Consider the following 16,352-nt stretch of genomic DNA (forward strand, 5'->3'; position numbering starts at 1 on the left):
ATGCCAGGGCCTTAAGTGGAGAGCAAATGTTTTGAGAATGATGAGGGCAATCTATGTACAAATGTGCCTTACACAATGGATGTATGTATGGATTGTGATAAGAGTTGTATGAGCCCCTAATAAAATGATTGTAATAAAAAGAAACCTTTTATTGTAACCCGATGGTATAGTGGGTTACCTGCTGTACTGTTAACCAAAAGGCCAGAAGTTTAAACCCACCAACGTCCCCTATAAAAGTGTTCTGCTCTGGTCAAGATATACAGCCTAGGAAACCCACTGGTACAGTTGTCCTGTGTCCTTCTGTTCACGAGGGGTCAGAATCCACCAAACATCGATGACTAGTAAACCAGTTGCCATCTACTTGACTTTGACTCATGTAAATACATATGTGTCAGAGTAAAACTGTGTTCCATATGGATTTTAAGGATTTTTGGAAGTAAAATAACATCAATCAAATTAAGCCCATTTTTACCACCAGACATTTTTCCAACAACAGTAGTGGTAGCAAGATCTCCCCCCACTTTTTAGTGCACTACATGGTATCTTCATGTAACTTAAGAAGCTCAGCATGTCCCTGCTAAACAAAGGTCAGAAGTTCAACCACGGGAGATCCATAGAAATAAGAGTCTTGGAAACTCTAGGAAGTCATTCTAATCTGCCCTGTAATAGGGTTGCTATCAGTCAGGATAAGCCTGAGAGCAATAGGTTTTGTTTTGGGTTGGGTTTTTTTTTTAAGTCCCTCGTTGCAGCTAAGTTTTAAGAAATGGATGAATCAAATTTGTACTTTATACAATACTCTATTAATCTGTTTGGATGAAGTCAACTGAGAATTATATGGAGATCACAATAGCAGACTGGAGAGCAGAAGTCAGACATCATGCAGAGAGGACAAGGGACTGGTGTGTTTGTCTCCTATATGGTCCGACAGCTTGTTGTATCGAGTCAGTTACACTTACACCAAATCTGTGTGCCACAGAATGAAACACTGCCCAATCGGGTGCCATTCTCACAACTGTTCGTCTGTTTGAGCCTCCAGCTGCAGCCATGTGTCAACCCATCTCATTGAGTGTCTCCCCTGTGTTGCTGTCCCTCTACTCTACCAAACCTGATGGCCTTCAGCCTCTGTTTCCTCTTGAAGGCATGTCCAACGTGCATAGGATAAAGTCTTACCAACATGCATTCTGGCTGTGCTTCTTCTGCATGTCAATATAATATTTACTCTTCTTCCCCAACCCCATAGTTCAAATAATAAATTCCTCACTCACTCCTCATTATTCATTGTCTGTCTATCTCTCAATCGATGGATCGATTGACCGAACTATCTATCTACATGATGTGAACAAAAATACCATGATTTGGGTCAGGTGCACCTAATCCTCAAAGTGATAACTTTGCTGTTTAACACTTTAAAGAGATATTTTACAGCAGATTTTCCCAATGCAATACATGGTTTTATTTTTGACTGCAGTTTCCATAGGTATTGATTACACATATTCCTTCAATTCCATCAGTACTTGATCATATGCTAGGTCCTGGAAAGATTGAACACTGACCGATTAGTTTTGGCACAATGATTATTGATTATGTATTCCTCCTGTCTTCTTTTTGATGCTTCCAGTCTTTTGCTCATAAAACCCTTCACTGTTGCAACTCAAGACTTGAATTCTTTCCCTCAGTTCTTTCAACTTGAGAAAGGCCAAGTATGTACATTCCTCTTTGTTTTATAATTCCAGGCCTTTATACATTTCATTATGCCATTTTACTTTCTCTTCTCACGCTACCCTTTGAAATCTGCTCAACTCTTTTACTTCATCAGTTCATCCCTTAGTTTTATAACCTACATTCTGCATGCAATAGCACGTTTCAGAGTCTTTTATGACATCCAGTTTGTCTTTTTCCCCCTCTCATTTTCACTAAATAAAGTGGCTTATTAAAAACATAACAAAACAAAACAAAAAAACTAGTATCCAATATCAGTTAACTCCCAGTCTGGCATAATCACCTGTCAAAGAACCAGATGCAATGGTTTAGATAGGTAAATCACATCAGTGACCTAGCTGGATGGTTCTACCTGGGGATCTGCGTCAGTACACCCACTGCCACTGAGTTCATGCCTACTTACAGAATCCTTACAGAGGGTTTCTCTTTATGACAACAAACAGCCTCATCTTTCTCCAACGGAGGAGTTGTGGGTTTGAACCATCAACCTTATGATTAGCAGTCAAACGGCCACCAGACAGCACCATCAGGACTCCTCAGTTCGATACAGGATATCAACAAATCAACAAATGGGAACAGCCTCCAGCCCCCAGAGGTGTTCCACTGCCATCAAGTTGATCCTGACTCAAAATGACCCTATCTAGGATTTCCAAGGAAGTAAATCTTTACAGAGCACATAGTCTCATCTTTCTCCACGGCGCCAGTAGACCTTTCAGATACCAGTTCAATACTTAGCTGGAAGTACCACTGGGCCCCAAAGGTAAAGCAATAGAGGGAGAAACTGGCAAAATATGAGGTTGATCAGTCCAGTGAAGAAAGCTGGCAGGAGTCCCATCATGTAGACCAAGTGTTAAAGTTAGAGTTACGGCGAGAGGCTGAAGATGTGTGCCCAGGAACTCGTAGCTTATTTCTTAGGAACCTGAACCAGATAACACTGAATTTTTAGGATGAAAGTTTGAGTTTCTCTAGCTGTGCAGATCTGGATGTGTGGTTTCTGGTAACTTGAACACTCTTGGCTATTTATGACAAATGTCAATATTAAGAAGGCTTAGGGAAGTACTCTTGTTCTAGGGGATAGAAACACAGATGGGGGAAGTGACTTGCCCAAGAGTCAACCTGTGGTAAATTCTCGAAGAGAACTCAGGTTGACTTTTCAGACAAAATACCCCTTTACCGAGTCTGCGTATAATAGTGTACAAACAAGACCAGGAAAGAGGGTCTGTTGTGAATCGGGTTTCTTTTAATCAGGTGTCCTTTAACTGAATTTAAATATCACAATCTAACTGTAATGATCCTAGAGCAGTCGCATCCACGTGGCTGCTTTAACGTTTGTCGTTAGGTTTCATGTAGTTGATTCCAATTCATAATCGCTCTGTGACAGAGTAGAAGTGGCCGTAGGATTTTATAGGTTGTCATTTTTTATGGGAGCAGAATTTTCTCCCATGAAGCTGCTGGGTGAGTTCAAATTGTCAATGTACTCCTTAGCATCTGAGTGATTTGTTAAGCACCACCATGGTTTCTCTCTTTAATATTTAGGATAACTTAAAGCAATTACACATTAGCTTTAGGATCATTATACATTAACTCAGATATCTAATTTGCAGGTCCTCTATGGACTACATGCATTTGACTTGCCTCTAGAGGCAGTTCATGGTTTTATCTACCTACATTGAATAGTCACGTTAACACAAAAAGATAGAATTTTAAAAATTGTATTTTCAGTTGCTAGATAATAACCCCACTATCCGCCTTAGTACACATTGATATTTTCAGGGGGGGAATCAACATGAAAATGAAAATCTTCATAGGATTGTCAAAATGCCTAGTATTCGTACAACATAGCAACAATGGAGTATCTTTGACCTATTGCATATTGGAGAATTTATAAAGTAGTATAAACTTACGTTCAGTTAAATTGAGTAGTGCTTGTCACAAAGTTTCATTTATTCTGCTCCACAAGTTTAAAAGGAACCACAGAAAAAACTGTCAAAGCTTAAGCATGCTTAGAAGCTTTATGTATGCATTATAACTTCTAGCATGATTTCTGAGAACTAAACTATACTTCAAAAGCATGTTTGCTGTCTCCTTTTCATTCTCTATGTAATATTAATAATGTGCATACCAAATTATAAATATTCTGAGCACTGTTATATCTAAGCACACTCGCTGATATTTGACATTTACAAACATCATGGCTGTTTCAGGTTCAACATTTTTACTAATTATACTTAATTTGTCTGTCAGAGATGACAATCCAAAGTGACACTTGAGGATCCTTCAAAAGCCTGATTGTCTTTCCAAATGTACCACCTGTCAGTAGTTATGTCTTACTAATTGTCACGTTGCTCTCTCTCTCTGTGCACAATCTGATGCTCCCTAACATAGCACAGGCAATGAGAAGCAGGGTGAAGCGTTGTAGGCATTGCGTTTTAATGAGGCCGCATTTGTGTTGAGTCTGAATGCCTGCAGTTAATTCAGAGAGCTGTATTTGAGTTGAGCATTCTGACATGTTTAGCAAACCAAGTATTCATGAAGGCAGGCGAGGTAGAAGCATTGGAAGAACTCCCGTGTGACATAATTATTACACCTGCAGTTCTGTGAGCACGTAAAGATATTTTATTTCTGGTGGAGGCGCCCTGTGCTCTGGTAGTATAAAACTCTTTCTCGTTTTTTTCCTCAGGTCCTAAAGGGTTTCCCAGAATGCTTGCAAGCTGACATTTGTCTACATCTCAACCAGACTTTGCTGCAAAACTGCAAAGCCTTTCGGGGGGCAAGTAAAGGTTGCCTTCGAGCTTTAGCAATGAAGTTCAAGACCACCCATGCACCTCCGGGAGACACCCTGGTTCACTGCGGGGATGTCCTCACTGCACTTTACTTCTTGTCCAGGGGCTCCATTGAAATCCTCAAGGATGACATTGTGGTCGCTATTCTAGGTGAGTATTTGGAACTGCCCAGGGACCAAATGCATCTATTAATTGGGGAAAGGCATGCATGATGGGAAACGTCTGGAAAATGACCAGGAAAGGACTGACCTATTTGTGAGTACTGATGGCATAAGAGGGTAATTCAAAAGTTTTATTTAAAATGCAATTCAAATCAAGTTAACCTTGCAGAAAATGTGTTGTCTTTACTGCTTCACTGTTTCTCTGGTGTATAAACGCTTCCATGAGGCCTCTGAGCTCTTGGCAACAACTTCGGCATTTGAAGCCAAACAGATGAAAATAGACAACATTTTCTATTTTTGTGAGAGAGGATCTTGTATTCATTTGTAATCCCTAAATACTTTGAAATAAAATGTGTCTGATTGAGGAATTCCTGCAAGCACATGCCAATGCCCTTGCATGACTCGGGCTTTTGTTTGGCTAGATTTAAGCTATTTTCAATGCATGGCGTTCTGTCCTACCAAAAGCATCATTTCACCCTGCACCTCGATGCTAGACCCCAGGGGTGTAGTTGTTAATAAATTAATAGGGTTGGGGTGCAAAATAAAGTCTAAGTTTAATCTGCCCCTTAAGAAACACAAAAATTTATATTCAGGCCTCATTAATTTATAGAAACTCTTTAAAATGCCAGGACCATGAAGAACAGCCAGAGAGAAGGAGGTCAATTCTCCTTTGCTGCTACCTAGCCAGTAAACGATAAAATCCAGGTTGCATAGTGAGTTCCCTTGGACTGTGGACTGCAAGGTCAAGTTTAACCCACCAACCGCCAGCTGCTCAGTGGGGAAAAGATGGCAATTTCTACTCCTGTAAAGAGTCATCACTTCAGAACTCCAAAAGGGCAGTTCTACTCAGTCCATAGGTGGCTGTGAGTTGGAATTGACTGCATGGTGGGGGGTTGGGGTTTTTCAGCCAGTAGATCTGGACCCCACACTCCCCACGGGAACAGCCATTTCCGGAGTTTGTGCACACTTGCAAAATCTTGTTTTGTTTTCCTCTGTGGATTCCAGCTCCATTTAAATAGTGAGTGTATTTTAACAATTTTTCAACTAGACCCTTGATGTTTGCTTCCAAAAATACAAATAGATGTTGCCGATTTTCATCACTGTTGTAGATAACCAGAGTCTGGCACTGTTCAGGATCCAAACGCATAAACAATGTCTCAGTGATTCCCTAGGTCGTTGGATACTTCTATGGTAATAATGAGCTGTAAAAAAAGATGTAGAATTTTTCTTCCAATCCAATAAGCACATCAGTTGAGTTTTCATTAGATTTTCTCTGGTATGTTGCCAGGGAAGGAGCTCGTATCATTGCATTTCTGTTTTTCAAATCAGCCAGCACTACCTTCCGCAAGGAGGTAGCAAGTCTTCTTGCTTTATAAAATAGTCATTTCAGGGTGTGATGAAGCTGTGTGCACCTACTGGCTTACTCCTTGCTCATTTACAGTTAGGTAAGTTAATTAAAATACCAAGTCCGCGCTGAATTTAGTTGAGAGCCTTTTCTTTGATCATAGTATTCTGAAGTGTCAACACTATAAAGCATTTTAGGAAGTTTTCCTTTTTTACCTCTTTTTTTCATGTAAGTCGGCACTTAAAATCCTCACAATTTATGGTCATTTATTTGATTTGGGGAGGCTAGTAAATATTCATTCAACCTAAAGTTAATGTCTTCTTTCTCGTGTCAGTTTTTCTGAGTATAAAATGACATTGGAGTTCTCCTCACAAAATTATCAGTTAAAATAAAAATATTCAAGATGTTAAGTAGGTATGTTCTTTAACTAATGAAAATTGTATTATTTAAAAGGCTTTATACACAGTAGAAGGTAGATGAAATTGTCAACCAAAAGCTAAAATAACAGATCCAGGGGCCAGAGATATGGGGTGTTTTCTAGGTCTGAAAAAAAACTTCATGAGAAAACATTGATTTGCCCGACCACCAAGAATCTCTAAAGGCTTTTATAATCATGTAATTGATCATTATTTACTAAGCATATAGAGCATAGGTACAATTTATAATTGTCAGAAAAAAAAATACATCGAAGTGATCAAAATGCATTTTGGAGAAAATAGTGAGAGAAGTTTAAGCATATCAGAACTTTGGCTCTGAAGTCAGAAAACATGGCATCGAATCCTAATGATCTTTCTCCACTTCACCCAACTAGAAAGAGTGATAATCAGTTTACCTGTTATTCTCTTTCCATATTCATAAAATATGGATAACAATGAGTAGTTCTTTCATACTTTTTGGGGGGGGCGGGGATTTAATGAGATAATGCACATAAGCATCAACACTGAATTGGTGCTCTCAGTAAACATTCAGTATTGTTGCTCTCATTATCATCAGGGGACAGACCATGAAAATCAGGAGACACAAGGCGAGGCAGAGGATGGAAAGGTCTCTTCATGAGTCAGACACTGAAGCAACTCCAGGGTGGGAGGGAACACAAGGGAGGTGACAAAAGCCATGTGAGAAGACGCCATGATCATGTATGTTGAGACTGCCTAGCTGTATGCATTAAACAATGGAAACAAGTGGACAACTACATTAACGGAAATCTACATGTTGTTACTAAAGGGACTAAAGAGTTCTGATTGTACTGTTGGGCTTCGAAGACCAGTTATCCAAGCTTGACAGTGCTCCACCATAATCCCTCGGGTACGTTCTCTTCAGAGACCCTGACGAAGTAGGCAGGTTATGAGTCTGACTCACTGTAGCTTTTCTCATAGACCTGCTTTAATAAAATTAGATGGCCCCAACCTAAAAGTATTTTTTAAATACTCAATGGCAATACACTTGACTGGCAAGGTCAGGTGCACTAGAATGAAGATATATTTACCACACTGTGGACTGAAACAAGGAAACGAATAGGGATTATAACAGAATCACTGAAAAGAAGAGGTAAAATTCCACTCAGCAAATAGTATGTGCTGGACAGCGAGTACTGGAACTTTGATTCCTAACTGTCTATTAGCCATATGGTCTTACATATTGAATCATAGGTTCTCAAGGACTGGCCCTTCTTGTAGAAAATAAATATTAATTCCTTTACCCACTCCTCCTTTTTTTTCTTTTAGGGAAAAATGATATATTTGGAGAAATGGTTCATCTTTATGCCAAACCTGGAAAGTCTAATGCAGATGTACGAGCTCTCACATACTGTGACTTGCATAAGATCCAGAGAGAAGACTTGTTGGAGGTTTTAGATATGTACCCTGAGTTTTCTGATCATTTTCTAACAAACCTAGAATTAACTTTCAACCTCAGACACGAGAGCGCAAAGGTACATGTTAACTATTTTTTGTTTGTTTATTTCTGGTGTGATATACTATTCTTTGGTCATCCAAAGTTTTCTGAAAGCGCAATTGAAATATTGCCACAAAATTATACTGGTTTTGACTATTGGGGGTAGGGGACCATGTTAATAGTGAAATTTATAGATTATGTAGTACTTCTTAAAGAATACTACCTAATTGTTTTCAAACACATCTACTGAATAACTTTAAATAGGTCAATTAAAAGTGACATCGTAGGAATTCCTAGAAGACATTGTTGGTTGAAAGTAATGTTGGTGTATATAAAGTATACCAATTATTTGTAAGAAATAAGTGATCCTAGGGTACTGAAAATCACTTAAGACTTTACCATATACTGATCAAGGTTGAGACATACTCTCTCGGGTTTTATGTACACCATATATTGGTTAGCAATGTCTTCACAGTAATAATGGAAAAAACTAACCTCATTCAAATTTAGGTTCATATTTAACATCTCTAAATCTCAAAAGTATAAATGAATCATATTTTGAAGAAGATTCAAATTTAGTACTGCAGAATGAATAATGTATGTTCTAATAGAAAGAATATTTCAAATCAATTCAAAATGGAAATTAACTTGTATGAGAGCCTCTATGCTTTTCACTCTCTTATATTGTGACAATGGCCACTCCTGGGCTACTACTATTCTGGGACTGTGTGACATAGACTTTATGCTAGCACCCACACTTTTTCACTAGGTTGTTCTTCCATGCCCTTTTGCCGCAATCCTCCAACCACACTCTAATGCTAAATATGTTTTATTATTGGATGGTATACCTTGTCAGTGTGTTTTAATGTTAATTAATATCCTCTCTGAAATACAGATCCTCAAATCAACAGGTAGGTAAAAAGTAGATCCCATTCTCCCTGAAGCTGCTATTGTTCCCAGGTATTGTGGATGTATTAAAAAGAAGAAGAAACTTTGAAGATCAGCAGGGCAACATTTAACATCACAAGGAACAAGTGTTTCTTTTCAAACACTGGAAAGTTAAAAATATTTGAGAAGTAAAAGGTTAATGTTATCAGCCATGAAAGGTAGATGTTATCAGCTATTTTTAAATAATAGTTTTAATTTAGTGCTTTATCAAATCCCAATTTAATGTCACCAATCTCATTTTGCTTTTGCAATGAAAAACCAATAAACATCCTCCTTTGGTTATTTCTTTACATAAATAGTTAAGCATCACCCAAATGAACTAAAGAAGTGGCTCCACTATTTACAGGATGAATAATATAATACAGAATGAACCATATGGGGAAGAGGAGGAACTCGAAGCAACAAATAATAAGAGGTTCAAAGCAGAGTATTTATCTAATTAAACCTAATATTGATTGTGAAATTTAATCTTAGCACCATTACTATGTAATTTAAACATCATAGTTAATTGGTTTGCACATTTGTCTCTGAGGTAATACAGATTCTGCAAAGATTTGTTTATGAATTTTTTAATTACAGGTATGTATTTTTTAACATCCACTATCCATTCTGACTGGGGCATTATGTGATTTGGCTGTTGTGTAAGCCCCACATTCAAGTGTGGGACCTCACTTCCAGTCACCCTCATCACCACTCCGCCTGGAGTTGCGCATGGAGGTCAGAGGCATGAGCATTGGCAGCAGCAGTGAGAGTGTGGGCGTGAACAGAGGAGAGGCATGCCCAGAGGAGCAGAGCTGCACCCACCACCTGCCCACTTAATAACACCCAGAGCCATGTTCTCTGACTCACCTGCCTGTATGGCGCTTCTGGTCCACTCCTGCCAAAGCTTGAGTCTGGAGTCTTTAGAAAAGACTAGGGGCAACTAATAAGCAAAAGGAGAGCTGTTGTTGTTGTTGTGTGCCTTTGACCCAGTTCAGCCTCCCAGCAACCTTGTGTTCAACAGAGTGAAACACTGCCCCAGGCTGTTTGAGCCCATTGTGTGAGTCCTTCTCCAGGGCCTTCCTCCTTTCCGCTCTCCTCTACTTCGTCCATCTCCAGGGACTGGTCTTTCCTGATAGCACGTGCAGACTGTGTAAGCCAACGTCTTGCCATCCTTGACTATAAGGACCATTCTGGCTGTACTTCATCAGGAATATAATTGGTTGTTGTTTTGGCAATCATGGTACTTTCAATATTCTCTGCCACCAGTGTAGTTCAGGAGCCCCAGGGGCATGGTGGGCTGTGTGCTGATCTGCTAACCAAAAGATCAGTGGTTTGAACTCACCAGTCATTCCTCAGGAGAAAGAGGAAAATGTCCAAAGAGAGCTGCTACCTCCTTTAAAATCTCAATGCATACCTGTGATGTATTTTTCATTTACATATTATAAAAAGCCCATTTCACATAAAGGGATAGTTTGTCTCTAAATGCAGCATCCTCAGACATTTCTGATCATGAACTGTGATTTCTCCTCAGACGGGAAAACTACCAGAATTATTCTATCAGTTTATTTTTAAATTTAGAGACAAGTATTAAGTAAAGGATGCTAGCTATTTGCCAGCACTCTAATAATTAAGTCTCAAAGTGGTTGAAATGAAATAGTGAAGAGTTTACTAATAATACCTTATGTGAAAATTGAGTAATCTTCCATTTCATTTTCATGTTCCGTTAACAAAGGCGGATCTCTTACTGAGATCACAATCCATGAATGACTCCGATGGAGAAAACTGTAAACTAAAAAGAAGGAAATTATCATTCGAAAGTGAAGGAGAGAAAGGTAATTTTCTATTTCCAAAGTTTAAATGTAAAACATGTGGTTACTAGCTCTTTATACTTATATACTCTTTATGCATCTGGTTTCAAGGGTAAACTTCATTCAGGACTTTGAGGAAGGTAAATCTTTTTCAGTAGCTGGTGATACAGTTTCCGACTGACAGTTCTCTATGCTGTCAGTCAACAAAGTTGTCTGGTATCTACAAAGACATCACAGATAGAAAAACAGAACAGGATAATAAATGACAATGAAGGCTACTTAATAGCAGGTGAATAACTCTGCTATCCAGTACTGAGCATAAGTCTTCTGGAGGAAAGATTTTCATTGCAAGTCAAGAGCTCAGTTCTTTCGCACCGAGGTACGGCATGGCTGAGCTTAATGAGTTTACTTAGCCTGTTGGTTCTTCCAACTTTCACTTGATCTTAGCCAAAAGGCTGAGAAGTGTTATCTTCCAAGGCTCTTTGTACCATATATACTCGAGTATAAGCCGACCCAAATATCCGCCAATGCACCTAATTTTACCACAAAAACTGCATTAAACATGTGCTGAGAAACTCAGCTTTTACACAAGTATATAAGGTAACTGCCACTGGAATACCAATTAGTTATTGACTCTAGGTTTTCTGCCTGTCTAACTTCTTCTTCTTTATGTTTTATTCCTATATTCAATACGTATTTATGTAACATTTCACATTTCCAAAGACCTACTCAATATCCCAAGAAACCAATTGTATTATAAAGCTGCTCCTTTTTCAGCCTCCATGTTCAAGTCTTTTGGGTAAATACCTAGGATTGGAATTGCTGGGTCGTGCTTATATGGTCACTCACTGCTAGCATGTCAATTTGGACTCATAGTGACCTAATTTGTCAGCATAGAACTGCCCTTGTGGGCAGTTTCCAAGGATGTAAATCTTTGGAAACAGAAATCTTTGGAACAGAAAGTCTCATCTTTCTCCCAAGGAACAGCTGGTGGGCTCAAGGTTTGTTGGTGGGTCCAGGGAGAAGGGGAGAACTAAATCAGGGCTAAAAATGATAGAAAAATGCACTAATAAAGGATGGATTTGCAAGGCTCCTTATCATAATTGCTGTCAATAAGATGTGCACCTGTAAAAAGCTGAAATGCCATAAGTTATGGGATAGATATGTTTAAAACAGAGGGAGGGGGAGTAGCTGCTGAGGCAGCTGAAGTGCAACTGAATACCATCATGGGATTTGGTTCATTCGTTTGGAGGCGTAGGGCCATTGTTTTACAATGCATACCAGTTAATCGGCCTACTAGCATGTTGGGTGCCTCTGTTCTACCTCCTCATTTGCTGTGGAGTGTCTGGGATTCTAGAAGCTGCAAGCAGTCAACGATGGAACAGCAAGGAAGGCTCTCTTCACCGGGAGCAACAGAGGGAGAAGAGGCCAAAAAAGGCATGGATGCTAGGAGGATGTGGAAGGTGTTCACTCGTCTGTCACCGGCTACACACTAATTGTTTGGGTGTTAACATGACACTGAAAGCTACGCAACCAGTATTGAGAATACCAGCAGGGTCAAGCAAGGTGGACAAGGTTGAGCAGAGTTTCCAGAATAAGATGGACTAGGGTAAAGGACCTGGTGAACTACTTTTTAAAAAGGAAAGAAAAGAAAAACCTAGTTAAACATTATACATAAAGTGGAAACTATCTGAAATAATGCCAGACCATGCACTCCTCGGATTGGACAGCACTCGAAATACAGCGGAGAGCAGTTCGGTCCTCAGAGTAGAGTGGACTTTAATGACATGGATGGAGTAAAGCTCCAAAGGTCCTCATTTGCTGCTGCAGCGGAACACAAGAAATAGCCCAAACCTCCATTAGTAAAAGGAACATGTCATGTATGAAATATGAATTTAGGACATTGGAATTCTTCAAATAAAAAAGAAGCACCATAAGATCGATACCAGCCTATCGCTGTATCAAAAGGTCATTTGGAATCAGACAATCAGGTGGTCCACTATGCCAGGAATGATAAAGTGGCCTGGCCCGGCATTCGTCATCGATAAGAACATCTCAAGTGTGTGCAGATGTACAGTGTTGACAGTAATAGGATGATATCCAGATGCCTACAAGCCAAAGGAGTTAACCCTACTATTACTCAAACTTGCACACTCACTACTGCCAAAGAAGAAATGAAAGATTTTGCCAACTTCTGCAGTGTCCTTGTGGCATGATGGGTTAAAAGTTGGGTTGCTGAGCACAGGTCAAGAATTCAAACCCACCAACTTCTCTGTGGGAGAAAGATGAGCCTTTTTGATCTGGTAAAGATTCCCAGCCTTGGAAACCCACAGGAGTTGTTTTAATGGTGGTGAGAAAATGGGTCACTGTGAGTACAAAGAGACTGGATGGCTGTGTGTTTCAGGGTTGTCTGTCTATCTGTCTGTTTGTTTATTTGTTACGGTCTGAAATTGATCAAACCTGTCATCAAGATGCATAAATAATTACTAGTGGTTGGAATTTTAAAAGTTTGAAACAGAGTAGGATCAGCAATAGGAAAATATAGCCTTGCTAATAGAAAGGATGTCTGAGACCACATGATAGAATTTTATGAAACTAGCAACTTATGCATTACAAATACAGCATAAACCATAGCTATAGAGCTGGCCTTGCCAAATGGAATACAGGGGAATCAAATTACATCTTTGTAAACAGATGATGGAGAAACTCAATAGCACCAGTCAGAACAAGGCCAGGGGCCAAGTGCAGACCAGACCATCAATTACTTATATGTAAGTTCCAGTTGAATCTGAAGAAAATTATGTCCACGGGGGCCAAAACAAGACTTCAAATAGACTCCACCGGCTTCTAGAGGCCATCATAAGAAAAGTTTGGTTGACTGAGCACTACTGGCTGGAGACCAGTTGAGATGGAGGATGGCATCAGGAGCACCATCAAGGAAGAAAGCAAACGGAGATGAGCCAGTCAGGGTGCGATGTAACAACGATGAGAAATACAACTTTCCTCTAGTTCCTAAATGTTTCCTCCCCGCTCCCACTACCATGACTCGAATTCGACCTTGCAAGTCTGGCTAGACCAGAGGATGTACACTGGTACAGATAGGAGCTGAAGATACAGGGAATCCAGGGCAGATGAGCCCTACAGGACCAGTGGTGCGAGTAGCGAAACAGGGAGGGTAAAGGGAGAATGGGTAGGAAAGAGGGAACTGATTACAAGGAACTGTGTGTGACCTCCTCCCTGGGGGACAGACAACTGAAAAGTGGGTGAAGGGAGACGTCGGACAGGGCAAGATATGACAAAATAACAATTTATAAACTATCAAGGGCTCATGAGGGAGGGGGAAGTTCGGAGGGAGGGGAAAAATGAGGACCTAATGTCGGGGGTTTAAGTGGAGAGAAAATGTTTTGAGAATGATGTACAAATGCTCTTTACACAATTGATGCGTGTGTGGATTGCAATAACAGTTGTATGAGCCCCTAATAAAATGTTTAAAAATTTTAAAAAAGTCAAGAAAGACAGCGAAGTTCAAAATGGAAGTCAGAAGAGAATTTGAACCTGACTCTGGAGTTCAGAGGAGCTGGTGGGAAAGGAAGAACCGATGAAGTAAACACACTAATTAGAGGATCCAAAGATAGTTTGAAAAGACAGCATATTATAGAGACACATACAACGGCCTGGGGTTCAAAAACCTAAAAGGAAGATTATCCTCAGTACTTCCCAGGCTAAAAGAACTGAAGAAAAACTCAAGCATTGACTTGCAATATTGAATGAGATGAGCAAAATATTGAATTGTTCAGAAAGCATAAAAAGACTATGTAAGGAATACAGATTCCGTGTCCCTAAAGGAATTGGTCAACATTGAGCCATTTCAAGAGGTGTAGCCTACGATCAAAACTGATGATATTAAGAAATCCAAGCTGCACTGAAGGCATTGTCACAAAACAAGCTGGAGGGATTGACAGAATGCTGGCTGAGATGTTTCAACAAACGCGTGCAAGGCAGGCGATGCCCACTCATTTGTGCCAAGAAATCAGGAGGACACTTAACAAGCCAACTGACTGGGAGAGATTCATATTTGTGCCCATTTCAAAGAAAAGCCATGTAACAGAATGGAGAAAGTATCAAACTAAGGCTTTAATATAAAATGCAATTAAATTTTATACTGAAAAAAAAAATGCTGAAACTATTTTTTTCCAAGTTGCCACAGTCGATCAACAAAGAAGTGCCAGAAAGTCAAGGTGGATCCCTAAGAGGATGTGGAACTAAGGCTATCACTCTGAATGTCAGATGGATCGTGGTAGAAACAGAGAATAACAGAAAGGTGTTCCCCTGTGTTTCACTGATTTTCCAAAAGTGTTCAATTATGTGAATCATAAAAAATTATTGGTAACATTGTGAAGAATGGAAATTCCAAAACATTTTAATTGTGTTCTTACGCAACCTCACCGAGACCAAGAAGCAGGAAATATTTGGGTTTAGTTGTATCCTTTCACTCTTATTTACTCTGTATGCTGAGTAAATAATTCAAGAAACTGAACAATATGAACAGCATGCGGATTGGAGGAAGACTCGGGAACAACCAGCAGCATATAAACGACACAGACCTGCTTTCTGAAAATGCAGAGGACTTGTGAAACCGAGGCTGATCGAGGATGACAGCCTGCAGTGTGGATTGCAGCTCAGCATAAGGAAAACGGAAGTCCAATAAGGAACATCATGGTAAAAGGACCAAACATGGATGTTGCCAGGAATCTCATTCTACTTGAATCAACCACCCATGGCCCTGGGAGCAGGGGCCATGACATTAAAGAACGTCTTGCACGGGGCAAGTCTGCCATAAAAGATCTCTTTAAGTTTTAGAATGCAAAGATGCTACTTTGATGACTGAGGTATGCTTAGCCCGAGCCATGTTCTTTTCAGTTGCTCATATACATGAAAAAGCTGGACAATGAATAAAAGAGACTGAAAACAAATTAATGCCTTTGAATTATAGTGCACATGGAGTATATTCAACATTCCATGACGGCCAAAAGAATGAATGTATATGTCTGGAAAGAAGTACAGCCAGACAGCTCCTTTGAAGAAATGGTGGCAAGAATCTGCCTCCCATTCTTTGTACAAGCTATCAGGAGGGACCAGTCCTGTCACTGGAGAAAAACATCATGGGGTAGGGGTGGGGTGTGAAAAAAAAGTCAATAAAAAGAGGAAGACCCTCAACTCAATGGAATGACACAACAGCTGCACCAATGGGCTCAGATATAGCAACAATTTTGCGGAAGCGTAAAGCTTAGGCAATGTTACATTCTGCTGTCAGTATGAATGGGAACTGATTTGATGGCTCCTACCAGCAGCCTTGGAACATGTGGCTAGTAGCCTACATAAACTACTGAGAGACCAGAAACACTAGATGTCATCCAGCTACCGCCACTGAACATTCTGAAGAAAGTTTCCAAAGATGAAATCTAATTAAAAAAAAAAAAAGAAAATGTAGAACAGAAATTCAAATTGGCATAGATCTAGTCTCTCTGTAGTCATGGATGGTGGGTGTACCCTGAATCGGTTGTTCTGAGAAAACCTTTTAACCTTCAACCAAATACATCCCCTGAAGTCATTTCAAAGCTGAACAGCAGTTCATCTTACTAGTAATAAAGTCTGTCTGGAACAGCATCCTCATCTAAGAACTATCTATGTGGCGTCAACTGACAACACCAAC

General features: G+C 39.8%; 1 protein-coding gene across 3 annotated transcripts in view; it reads left to right on the forward strand.

The window, feature by feature from the left end:
* Positions 1 to 16,352, forward strand: part of KCNH7 (potassium voltage-gated channel subfamily H member 7) — a 508,611-nt gene that overhangs the window by 454,495 nt on the left and 37,764 nt on the right. For all 3 annotated transcript variants that reach the window (XM_045299839.1, XM_045299843.1, XM_004703787.3), the window contains 3 exons: positions 4,400 to 4,652; positions 7,733 to 7,938; positions 10,564 to 10,663. In XM_045299839.1, coding sequence (XP_045155774.1) covers positions 4,400 to 4,652; positions 7,733 to 7,938; positions 10,564 to 10,663 — 559 coding nt within the window. The remainder of the gene's footprint in view (positions 1 to 4,399; positions 4,653 to 7,732; positions 7,939 to 10,563; positions 10,664 to 16,352) is intronic.

This window comes from Echinops telfairi, unplaced genomic scaffold (genome assembly GCF_000313985.2).
Source record: "Echinops telfairi isolate 266 unplaced genomic scaffold, ASM31398v2 ScPeMD7_4;HRSCAF=17, whole genome shotgun sequence".
In the NCBI taxonomy this organism is placed as follows: domain Eukaryota; kingdom Metazoa; phylum Chordata; class Mammalia; order Afrosoricida; family Tenrecidae; genus Echinops; species Echinops telfairi.